The 13,009-nt window shown below is 33.6% G+C and overlaps 1 protein-coding gene across 3 annotated transcripts in view; it reads right to left on the bottom strand.

Moving 5' to 3' along the window:
• The window catches only part of ATAD2B (ATPase family AAA domain containing 2B), a 191,093-nt gene that overhangs the window by 66,136 nt on the left and 111,948 nt on the right, over positions 1-13,009 (bottom strand). For all 3 annotated transcript variants that reach the window (XM_047069264.1, XM_047069262.1, XM_047069263.1), the window contains exon 19: positions 6,951-7,136. In XM_047069264.1, the coding sequence (XP_046925220.1) occupies positions 6,951-7,136 (186 nt within the window). The remainder of the gene's footprint in view (positions 1-6,950; positions 7,137-13,009) is intronic.

Here is a 13,009-nt window from a genome sequence, read left to right as displayed (position 1 = left end):
GGCTATCTTTTGGTTTTGCACCTATTTTATTCATTCATTCGTTCATTCATTCATTCAACAAAGACTTACTGTACTAGAAATATTTACATCTGTATGTATCTATTTGTGAGTACTGCATGTGTATGTGTACACATGAGAGACCCTGTAAGGCAGCTAGACACTGTGAATGAAAGCATGAAGAAACCAGACACTTGACCTGCCTTAAGCAAATTCAGACTCATGAAAACACTGCATTGCATAAAACAGGCACACAATAAATTTGGATGAATAAACAATGGTTTTAACTTGACAAACACAAAACTCTTTATTTCCCTGACCACTCATTAAACTAAGCAACACATTACCCAGAAATTGTCTCTGCAAACTTAGAGAATATAGTACATTGTAAGTGCATGACCTTTGTAATCAGACAAACCTGAGTCCAAATCTTTGCTCTGCCATACTAGTTGTGAGACCCTAGGCAAGGTCTAGGGTCTTACTTTTCTTACTAAAAGAGTTAAAAAAAACCTTGTATTAGATAATATATGTAACTGACCTCTACAGTGCCTGGCACATAGCTGCTTAAGTGGCAGCAATTCTTTCACTAGCAAAATCTTGTTTTACCTCATCTATTATATGTTAGAGTTGTCAGTCCTCAGTTTTAAAGGCAGAGTTTATGCAATGTCTATAATGGGGAAAATTAATAATTAAGACTCAAGACTTCAAAGGTATGGAAAATGAGGTCAGAAATGAAACTAATATAGCTTCTCTGAATAAAATCTGCTTTCCAAAAACAAAATAAGTAAATAATTAAGTAAAAATAAATAATAACATTTCACATACTTTAATATAGTAATAATTTATGTTCATTTACTAGAGACAGTAAACTGTGATTTAAAAACTTGTGGTGACCCTCGTAAATTTTAAGATTCACATAAATGTTTTACGACAAAAAAATTAATACTAAGATATTTCCCTTGTACATATGATTATTCATTTTCAATGCCCCTACTTGATTTTTCTACTTAAGTTATTGATTTTTAACTCCCAGTTTCTATCATAAACTGAGAGACACAAAATGACACGAAATACTGTGATGACAATATGATGTTTGTAGTCTTTAATTTCCTAAGGGTAGCTGAGGAAATATTTCTTTAAAATTCATTTACAATATACTGAATTATATCATCTTGAGCCTGCCCATAATAATACCAAAATACAATTCGGTGAATCTCTTCAGAAATTTAAGTGCAATTCTTTCTGACCAAAGTTTGCTTTCCTTCCTGTAAATATTTATACCTCCGTCTGCTTCCTTGTTTAAAAATCCCTTTCCTAGAGCCTAAATGTCCATCAACTGATGAATGGATAAAGAAGATGTGGTTTATATACACAATGGAACACTACTTGGCAATGAGAAAGAATGAAATCTTGCAACAACGTGGATGGAACTGAAGGGTAGTATGCTAAGTGAAATAAGTCAGGCACAGAAAGACAGATACCATATGTTTTCACTCCTATGTGGATCTTGAGAAACTTAACAGAAGACCATGGGGGAGGGGAAAGGGGAAAAAAATAGTTACAAAGAGAGAGGGAGAGAGGCAAACCATGAGAGACTCCTAAATACAGAGAACAAACTGAGGGTGGATGGAGGAGGGGAGCAGAGGAGAGGGGAAAATGGGTGATGGGCAATGAGGAGGGCACTTGTTGGGATGAGCACTGGGTGTCGTATGTAAGTGATGAATCACGGGAATCTACCCCCAAAACCAAGAACATACTGTACACACTGTATGTTAGCCAATTTGACAATAAAATAAAAAAATAAATATAAAACACACAAGAAATATTTAAATAAAATAAATCCACCAATCACAAAAAAAAATAAAAAAAATAAAAATCCCTTTCCTATGCTCAATCCTCAGTTCTTTTTTCTCATTCTCCTGAATGAAGAGAAATAACTTGCTATTCCCATGTATCTCAACTAACATTCTCCAACTATCCTCAGAGTCTACAAGGTCCACAAAAGTAAATTTACTTACATTAGAATTTTGCAATAAAAGAAATCAGGCTAAGCAGGAGTTAAAACCAACGTGGTGATTTAGTGGTAAATTCCTATTTTTTATGCAGCAAACATTTAGTAGGTAATTCCAATGTGTCAAGAAGTGGAAAAGTGAAGGCCGGTAACACAATCCCCTCTTCTCAAAGAGCTTGTGGTCTAGGGTCAGAGGTTCTCAAACATTTTAGTCTCAGGACCTATTAAACTCTTAAAAACTATTCAGGAATCCAAAAGAGCTTCTGTGTATGTGGTTTACATCTGTCAATAATTATGTGTTAAAATTAAAACCAAGAGCATTCCAAATTATGTATACACTTAAAAACCAATTACATGACACTGAAAATAGATTTAAAAAACAAAAACAAAAAAAACAAAACACATTCTCTTGGGGCACCTGGGTGGCTCAGTCAGTTAAGTGTCTGACTTTGGCTTAGGTCATGACCTGTAGGTCTTAGGTCATGGGTCTGTAAGTTCGAGACCCACATGGGACTCTGCTGACAGCTTCGGATTCTGTCTCCCTCCCTCTCTGCCCCTCCCCCACTCACGCTCTGCGTCTCTGTCTCGGTCTCTCTTTCTCAAAAATAAACAAACATTAAAAAATGAAAAAAGAAAAGGGGCATCTGGGTGGCTCAGTCAGTTGAGCAGCTGACTTCATCTCAGGTCATGCATGATCTCACGATTGGTCAGTTCGAGCCCCATGTCAGGCTCTGTGCTGACAACTTGGAGCCTGAAGCCAGTTTCAGATTCTGTCTCCCTCTCTCTCTGCCCCTCCTCCCACAAAAGAAATAAACATTAAAAAAAATTTTTTTAAGAAAAACAAAAAATACATTCTCTTGAAAAATGTGTTTTTCTGAATTATAAAATATAATAAATATAAAATAAAATTTAGTGAGAAAAGTGGCATTGTTTTACATTTCCTCAAATCTCTTTAATGTCTAGCTTAATGAGAGACAACAGGATTCTCATTTCTGTTTCCGTATTTAATGTTACAATATGTTGTTTTGATTGAAGTACATGAAGAAAACCCATATTCAAGCAGGTATGTAGTTGGAAAAAAGAGGAATGTGACAACTCCCTGAAAGTCTTATGGGGCCCGCAAAAGTCCTTTTTTTTTTTTTGATCAAACACCTCATCAGTAAAAAATTTTAAAATACTCATTCCAGTATATGCATATTTATTTAAATATACTATTCCACTGATATTATTATTTCTATTATAAAACATATATATAAATATATGAAAGCTAAAAATGAGTAAAAGTTCTAATTTTTTTTCAATATTCCAATGTACTGACTTGAGTACAAACTTACTTTGGGGACTACTGGATTAGGGGAGATATACATACAAAGAAACATCTACAAGAGACTGTTAAAGAGCTCTAAAAGATGAGATTGTTATTTTGTCAGAGAGAAAGAAAGTTATATTCCGAATAAAACATTACCCCTATGGTAACTAATTCTTTTTTGGTTTTGTTCTATTTTAAAAACTGAGTATAGAACCTTTCCTTTTCACCTCTGAATGAGTTTATTTTCTGAGAATAACAATTCAGAAAATAGAGATAAATGAAAATTGCTATAATCTTAATACCCAGAAATAATTACTATTTACACTTACTAATAGTTATATACGTATGCAAATAACTTGACATATAATACTATATGGTTATATGTATAGCATAATACTATACTGGTTACTGTATTTTTTTAACAACGTATTCACAACATCTTTTCACTTTTTTTTTTTTTAAGATTTTATTTTTAAGTAATCTCTACATCCAACGTGGGGCTTGAACTCACACCCCTATGATCAAGAGTCACACACTATACTGACTGAGCCAGCCAGGCACCCCATGACATCATTGTTTACATCAATATTACATTGTTTCATGGAAGAAATCTACTACAACGTAACCAATCCCCTACAATAGGACATTTAGATAGTTTCCAATCTATGAAGAAAGGCTATAATAAATATTCTTGTATTTTTTGTGTGGTCTGCACAGTATCTTTGTATTAGTCCATGAACAACTCTTTGGATAATTACTCATAAATGGTACTGCTGAGCCAACATGTATGTACACATTTAAGTCTATTACCTGGACTGCCCTGGAGAGATTTAACTGTTTTTTATATTTGCCTACTTGATAGGTTAAAATTTACATTTCACTTTTATTTTAAATTATCCACTGTATTGGAGCACCTGGCTGGCTCAGTCTGTAGAGCATGCGACTCCTGATCTTGGGGTTGTAAGTTCGAGCCCCACGTTGGGTGCAGAGATTACTTTAAAAAAACAAAATCATTAAAAAAAATTATCTACTGTACTGTCTTAAATGGACTCTAGTAATTGGCCGTTTCTTTCTTTTAGAATCACTTAGTTTTCTATCTACTTCATCTCTTCTATAGATCTGGCACTTTGCTAACCTACAGTTACTTACTGTGCAACTCTCCATGTTTTTCATTCATTCCCCAAATATTTATCAATATGTGCTAAGTATTATTCACTACTATCTCAGTTTGTGACCTAAACAAAGCAAGAATTCTAATGGTAAAGCTGAAATTTAAATGAAAGGCTTGGGGGTACCTGCGTGGCTCAGTTGGTTAAACGTCCAACTCTTGGTTTTGGCTCAGGTCATGATCTCATGGTTTGTGAGTTCGAGCCCTGCATCGGGGTCCATGTAGACCGTGCAGAAGCTGCTTGGGATTCTCTCTCCCTCTCTCTCTCTGTCCCTCCCCTGCTCATGCTCACTCTCTCTCTCTCTCTCTCTCTCTCTCTCTCTCTCTCTCAAAATAAATAAATAAACCTTAATAAATAAATAAATAAATAAATAAATGAAAGGCTTGGAGGCAGAGAAGGATTTCCTAAGAACAGTATGCATAAAACATGTTATGTAATGAGTAATCCAAGAGAATTTTCATAACCTTCACCCCACAAATGTGATGACAGATTTAGTAGCTACTTGATTAGTAAGAGTAAAGAATACAGAAAACAAAGGGAGGAAAAAGAACTGACATTTCATGATTCAACGCTAGTAAATCTCTAATATTTTAGCTACTAATTAAGGTTACTGGCACACAAATAATGAATAATTGGATCCATTAAAAATATGACAATATAACAACACAGCAGATTTGTATGATCTAATGTTAGCCTTAAAAAAACTACCAACAGCGGGACGGATACCTGGCTGGCTCAGTTAACGAGCACGCAACTCTTGATCTCAGGGTAATGAGTTCGAGCCCCACAATGGGTGTAGAAATCACTATATACTAAACTTAAAAAAAACAAACAAAAAACCAACAACCAACAGTAAAATAGCATGTGAATAGACAACAGGAGTAGGCAAAATTGCTATATCAAGAAACTGGGTTCATAATACTTTTATTTACAAATTTTTCAAACAATGTAAGGAAAACATCAGTTAATTATATATTCCTAACCAGAAACCTTAATTACCCAAATTTTCTTTTTTTTTTCCTAAAAATATTTATTCATTTTTGAGAGAGAAAGAGACAGAACACAAGCAAGGGAGAGGCAGAGAGAGAGGGAGACAAAGAATCTGAAGCAGGCTCCAGGCTCCAGGCTGCACACACAGCCTGACCCAGGGTTTGAACTCATGAGTTACAAGATCATGACCTGAGCCAAAGTCCGACCCTTAACCAACTGAGCCACCCAAGCGCCCCAATTATCTTCCTCTCTCATAAAATTATAATAAAACTACTTGACAGTGAGGATCTAATTTTTAAAAGTGGCTCCTAGGTTATGTCTAGGTTTAATCCATTTAAATCAATTTCAAGTACATTCCTACTTCATAATACCAAATATTTTATAACTCTGGTTTCCAAAATAAGTTCACATATACTATGTCACACCAACAAGCCTCTTACCATCCACATTTTATAGATGAGGAAACTGAGGCTATTCTGGGTCCAAATATTTACCCAAAATCAAAAGACTTGTAGAGTAAGTCAGTACAAGTTGGGTTTTCTGACTCTTACTACATATAGCATTCTAGTCAACTTTATTGGCCCCATGACAAAAAAAAAAAAAAATTATAATTAATGGTCTTAACTAATATCAGATTATGAATAACCAAAAATGAATTATACTACATTTAATATACTTTTCTTACAAAAATCAGTACGTGTACAAGTCAACTTTAACAAGACAGCTAACAAGTGCTAAACAGAAGATATCAGTTAACAGATATCTTAATCATAAAATTCTGCATAATCAAGATTTACATTAGAGCATTTAAAACATGCAAAATCTTTTCTATAAACTGTGTCACCTGGGCAAAATATTTCTAAGCATTTCTAAAGGTGATAATTTCAAGACCTAGTAAGCACAGGGTGTTAAAAACACAATTTTTTAAATATCAATTTTATTCACATGAGTTGACTACTATTTTTTTCTGAAACAAATGTGATTTTACCTTTGATTCTAATATATTAAATATGAGTCGGCTTTGAACTCAAAAACTACATATCAGATTTTAAAAATATGCACACTAGTAGTAATAGTCAAATTACCATGATGCTACCACCTGAAAGGTCAAATCCCACCAAATTATCTACCAGACGGTAAGGACGAGAAGGCTAATTGTAATGGAATTGACTGTGATAGAGCCTAGGCCTTCTGAGTACATACCACACATATGTCGGGCTCTGGGACAAACATGATTTATCTCAGTCTTCACAGCAACAGTGACAAATTTATCACTGTTATATCAAAAAAGAAACTGAAACTTCAATCATTAGCTAACTTGCTTAAGTCACAGTGCTAACAAGTGGTATAACAAGGCATGAACCTAAACAGTATTTATTTTGTTAAATAAGTAAATTTATTAAATAAATTTAAATGTGTACAATTTACAAGATCAACTATTTTAAAACAGTAAGATAAATATTTAATCACTTACCTCTTCAGGCAGTTCACTGTACATGGTTTCAGAGGTAGACAATAAAAATATAGGTGAAAATGATGGTATATCTTGTAGCAATGTCAGAAAAGTTGCTCTCACAGTTTCACTGACAGCTTCCCACCAGTCACCAATGTGAGGCATGTAAACAATACTAGGTACTGTTCTTCGAGCTTCACGAAAAATCTAATTAAGGAAAGAACTGGCATTAAAAATTCAAACTGAAAAGAATGTTCAAATTGATACTATTCTAAAGTTTACTTAGTAACCCCCAAATACATGAAATGTGTCAGGCCTGTGACTGTAATTATTCTCAGCTCAAATATTTAAGCTGTTCAAGATGTGATGCATAAGCCTCACATATAGCTTCTATCTACCCTTGCTCCACCTAAAAAAAGAAGGGTTTTTTTTTTTTGCCATTTTATTATTTCTATTCAGTACTTATTAATAATATAAAAGGTATCAAATTGTTCCACTTATCTATCATGTAAAGATAACAAAGCAAAACACCATTATAAAATATGCTGCAAATAAAGAGATAAACATGCACCAACATGTCACCCACGTCAGAACGAGATCAGTAAGCACAAAGAAGAAAAGACATAGTTTCCGTGTTTGTGCACATTCCCTAAAATCACTAAATATATGGATTAAATATTTTCACCACGATGCATCACCCTAGAGCTTAAGATTATGAACTACCTACTGAACCACTTGTTTACCTCCTGTCACCTTAATTCAATCCTCCATAGAGCAGTCACAAAATACCCTCACATCACTAAAGAGCAATAAATAAATTAGCAAAAAGCTCTGAGACACTCCCATCGTCAGAAAATACAAAATAAAGTTTCCTCAGGTGTTAAAAAAGAATCCTAACCATAGCTTCAGTCACACTCTGCCAACACATGCCAATAAGGACCGGGTTGGCTATTAGTAAGTTGCCAAGCAGAAGTATTGCCCTTTACATAGATGTCAACAATAGCTCAATGGCCCATCAACAAATTCTTGTGGGATGATATGGCATCTCTTCAATACTTCTAACAAATGAAAGAATAAATGTAAAAATCTTCCTTCAATTTATTTCAGAATTCCATTTCTAAAATTCTCTACTACTTCCCTTTAAACATGTTTCAATTAACCTGTATAATGTGCAAGATCGAGAAATAATGATCTAGTATTTAAAATGATTAGGATTATTAGAAATGTTCCTGAGAATCAAAATGATTATTTTTCTTTAATGAATAAGCCTATCACTTGCATGAGTTTTTCAAATGCTACATTTTATAAAGCTTTAAACATTCTGTGTAAAATAAAATGTATTGCCAATTTAATAAACCAGATGGAAGATGCTCAAATAAAAAATTTCCCCCAAATTGGAAATGTAGATGTTATGATCACTCACATCAAAAGTAATATTTGCTCCTTCCCTTCCTTTAATATTTGCATATCCACCAATCCAGAACAGTTGTACAGTACAACTCCAGGACTCTCAAATTTTGACCTTTTCTGCAAACACGCACCCTCTTATCCTGGATCTTGAAAATCCAAGGATTATTGTTTTCCAAAGTTCTTGTAGAAGATTCATAAGAGAAAAACAAGCATAAATATTGGCAAAAGGAAGGAACCACACAGGAGCACAAAGGCAAGTGAGGCATTTAATTTCCACCCCCCCCAAAAAGAAAAAAATTGCTACATGCCACCCAAATCAGGGATGGTATGTGGAGGACAATAACCGATGCCTTTTGTCTTTCCAATTCCCACTCTGTGCTAGTAAAACTAGGGAGAGTCAGCAGGGAGAGAATGGTGATTACATGAAAAACACTAATGAGCTTATAAAACTTACTGAGAAACCTCACAAAACTAATCACCTAATTCAGCCATGCAAGTTTACCACATGCCCAAGGAGAGATGAGAAAACATGCCTTTAAAAAAAACAAAATGTAGCCTCTCATTCTAGTACTTGTAGGTTAGGTTTTCTAGAAATAGTTGTTGAGAACATCTAGTTGCTAATAAGTATCAAAGAGTAAGGGCAAAGCAACAGAAGGTTAAGTGATAAAAACTTTATAGAGCCAGAAATTAAATAATGCAGGACTATAGGTGTTTTAACTCATTTGCAAGGCTGAACTAGAAACATAAGCATCACCAGCTCTGAAAGAGTTGAGGGTTGTTGTTTTGTTTTTTTTTTCTATTTCTTTCCTCTTTTCATTCAATTCTCCCCAAAACAACAGAATGAACAGGATATTCTATTGATCTTATCTCTAAAGACTTTAGGAAAGTATCTTTATCAGTGAAATTTTAAAAAATTATATCTGAAAACCTAAAGGGGGAAAACAAGAAAGAAAAAATTCTAAGACAAATATAGAAAAATAATGGATAATTCAGGCTTATCCATGAATGTATAATTACCTAATTTTACAATTAATCTGACTACATGCAATATTAATAGCCAGGGGCTATTTTCAGAATTTTTTTCCTAAGCCTTTACAGGAAAAATATCTGTAATTTCTAGAAAAATTTAAAATCACTACTAAAACAAGTTTTATTTTTAATTCCTTACTCCATGTGATCTCAGAACATTTAAACTTTCATAATTTCTTTAAATATATAGCCAACCTGGTTCTAATTCTAATTCTCCAGTTTTTGTAATGAAAATTCAAAAAGAATGGTCTAAAAACAGTATTTTAAAATTCAGAAAAAAAGTTTAATCATATCGTGATTTTTCCATAATGTAAAAGTAGCTCTTCAGCAGTTTGCTGGTAACTTTTAAAGTTGTGGAATAACATACACTCCCTGAAATCAATTAACCAGATTCAGAGTAGAAAAATAAAGCCTAGTTTTAGTGAAGCGGCAACTGTCTTGGGAACAAGTGATGCCATTTGATAACTAGAAAAATACTCACCTATAGGGTGTCTTGGATTGGTGGATGTGCAAGGTGTAGTAGAAAACAGAAAAACTGTTATAGAGAAAAAAAGACAGTAGGCCAAATTACTGAACCAACCGTTCAAAACACCTCTGACATGACCAGCACTCTTGCACAAATAAAATGAACAAACACCAGTGTATGTGAACTGTTCATTTTGATTCTTTAAACAATATATTTTACTTCCTTCTGGCTTCTTCTTGCCCCAGACATCATGGTCCCTTGTGTAACTGTTTTAAAGGTTTATTAAAAAAAAAAAAAAAAAAAAAGTACAAACTACTTCCTATGAATATTAAAGATATGAAAGAAAAAAATCAGGCCACTGAAGTTAAAAGTATCCACACAAAGCAGCACTAATTATATAAACTGAACCTATATTTATAAAAGTTCTTATCATCTCAAAAGCTAAACTTTCAAGTCAGTATTTTAGCCAGCAAATTAAAGTATGTGGTGCATGAAATTTTACTGTATTTTAAAAATTAAGTCTATACAGCCCATAACAAGCCATTTTTTTGAGAAACTGAAAACTGGAGTAATTTTAAACACAAATGTAAATGAAGCAGAAAGCTCATGCCAGCGCAGCTTTCACTTTCCTAAAAGAAGCTCTATAAGAAAGAGAGAAACAATTCTGTCATCAATAAACTTCCAGAATTTGTCTTGGTCAGGTTGTAGTACTAGGAATGTGCTAACATTGTAAAAGAGAGAAAAGAAAAATCTTGGGGGCTAAAATATTCTTGATTTTTATAAAAATTAAAAAGTACTATTAATATGCACTATTAAAATAAGTATTTAATTCCTTAGACCATACTATCATAAATATTAATAATATATCTGCAATACTAATAACTTCATGTCATATCCATCACTTTACTCCATTTATATTCTATTCACCTAAGATTTATCGAGCATCTCTGTGAAAAGGAGGCAACATCTAGGATCAGGATGCAAGAAATAAAGTGCTGAATTTCTTTAAGCATACAAATCAGCCTATTATAAAACATAACTATACTAGACTTTCTGATCGATGATTGTAATATAAAGCAACATTTTATGAAAATTAAGTCACCCAAATTCTTTCTCCGTTATTTTCATTGCCTAAAAGTTTTAAGAATTTCAGTAAATGTGATATGACAAACTCTGGACCAGGATAATTTAACTTTTTTACAACTTAAGAAAAAAAAAAGGTTGTTGCTATGGTAAAACACAGAAACCCATGTGCACAAACCAAGAGTACCCAAAGTATACACAGAATGCTATGGAGAAATCCAGAAACCCTTATGCATAAACACAAGAGCATCCAAAGAATACACATAGGTAAGTATGTTAATTCCTTCCTGCTACTTAACCAAAAAGGATTTTCCTTGAACATTTCCAAATACAATTTCTTTCTGGGAAAAGAAAAATACTGTAATTTTCGCCAAAGGAAAAAAAAAAAAAAGAAAAGACCTTATTGACCAAATTATTTGTAACAACGTATAATATCCAAACTCCAAAGCTTGTGGCACACAATATATAAATTTATCAATCATTAATGAAAAAGAAAATACACTTATCAATTCTGATTTCCTAAATCAACAGTAGAAATAATATAAATAATACATTTGAAGATGTCAGAAAAAGGGAATCATATCTGTTCTTTGGTTTTCTAGAGTGTTAATACAGATAAGTCTTTTACTACAGTTACTAACATCTCCAGCTTTGTTTTAGGTCTCAGTAACTACTTGCGAATTTTACTCAACAACCATAAATCTTCCAGGCTATCCCAGGCTTTTCCATTCTCCTTCCAGAGCTTTTGAGAGACTATAAAATACTCAGTAAGATAGATAGATAGATAGATAGATAGATAGATAGATAGATACATACATACATACATACATAGACAGGCAGACAGATAGATAGATACAGACATACACACAGACAGACAAAACCACTTTATGAATTCTGGCAATTGTTTTCAGTAATAAATGTCTAGTGTCCAGTTATCACCCAAAGTACTAAATCTCCAAGTGTGACTGATCTCTAAAGACCTAGAATAGTAACACCTGGATTCAGGTTTAAAGCACATATTCCTGGGGCTCACCCCAAATTTAAAGAATCAGAATTCCTGGGTGTAGAGCCAGGGAATAAGAAATTTTAATAAGCACTCCCAGAAGAGGCTTATAGCCACTAAATCTTAAGAAACAATGACAAAACCCTATAGTAAACACGAATTCCTCTACCATTTTCACACACTTTGTAATATTCATCATCAGCTGAGACAATATGAAGGAGAAAAGAAGGATTAATATATATATATATATATATATATATATATATATATATATATATGCTTGTATGTGGATATGTTTTAAAGAAAAGACAATTAAAAATGTATAAAGAACTATAAACTGGGCTCTTCCCCTTTCCCATCTTATCATATATATAAATACAGCCCTTTAAAAGTAATTGAAGACTTCTTTCCTTTAAGATTACTTTTCATGTTTGTGTCACACTATTAAATAATCCAATTTAATTTATATTAAGTATCTTAGAGACTAGGGAAAAGAGAAAAACACAGAAGAATAATATGCCACAGACGAAACCACATCTATTTTGAGAAAATCCTGCCTATAGGAAGACTAGCTCTCAAGAGAAGTAAGGCAAAAGAAAGGGAATACAGAACAGAGGAATAGAAAGAAGAGGCTTTTATTCTTTCCAGCATTTTTATTTTTGTTTTTTCTTCAAATTTTTATTTAAATTTTAGTTAACATACTGTGCAATATTGGTTTCAGGAGCAGAATTCAGTGGTTCATCACTTACACACAACACCCAGTGCTCATCATAAGAATTGTCCACCCTACTTAATACCCACCACCTCTTTCCAACATTTTAGCACCTGACTAGTATGCTCTCTTACCTAGGACTTTTATGCCTTCTTCTACCCAGTTACAGATCCACAAATTAAGAAAAAACTCTTGGGGTGCCTTGGTGGCTCAGTCAGTTAAGTGTCAGACTCTGGATTTCGGTTCAGGTCACAATCTCACAGTTTGTGGGTTTGAGCCCCACATCGGGGCTCTGCACTGACAGTGAGAAGTCTGCTAGGGATTTTCTCTGCCCCCTCTTTCTGCCCCTCCCCAACTCGTGTACATGCTTGCTCTCA

The sequence above is a fragment of the Lynx rufus genome, unplaced genomic scaffold (genome assembly GCF_022079265.1).
Source record: "Lynx rufus isolate CCGP_SWC_20201006 ecotype Redwood Valley unplaced genomic scaffold, mLynRuf1.p SCAF_8, whole genome shotgun sequence".
In the NCBI taxonomy this organism is placed as follows: Eukaryota; Metazoa; Chordata; class Mammalia; order Carnivora; family Felidae; genus Lynx; species Lynx rufus.
This window is presented reverse-complemented; position numbering and strand designations above follow the sequence as displayed.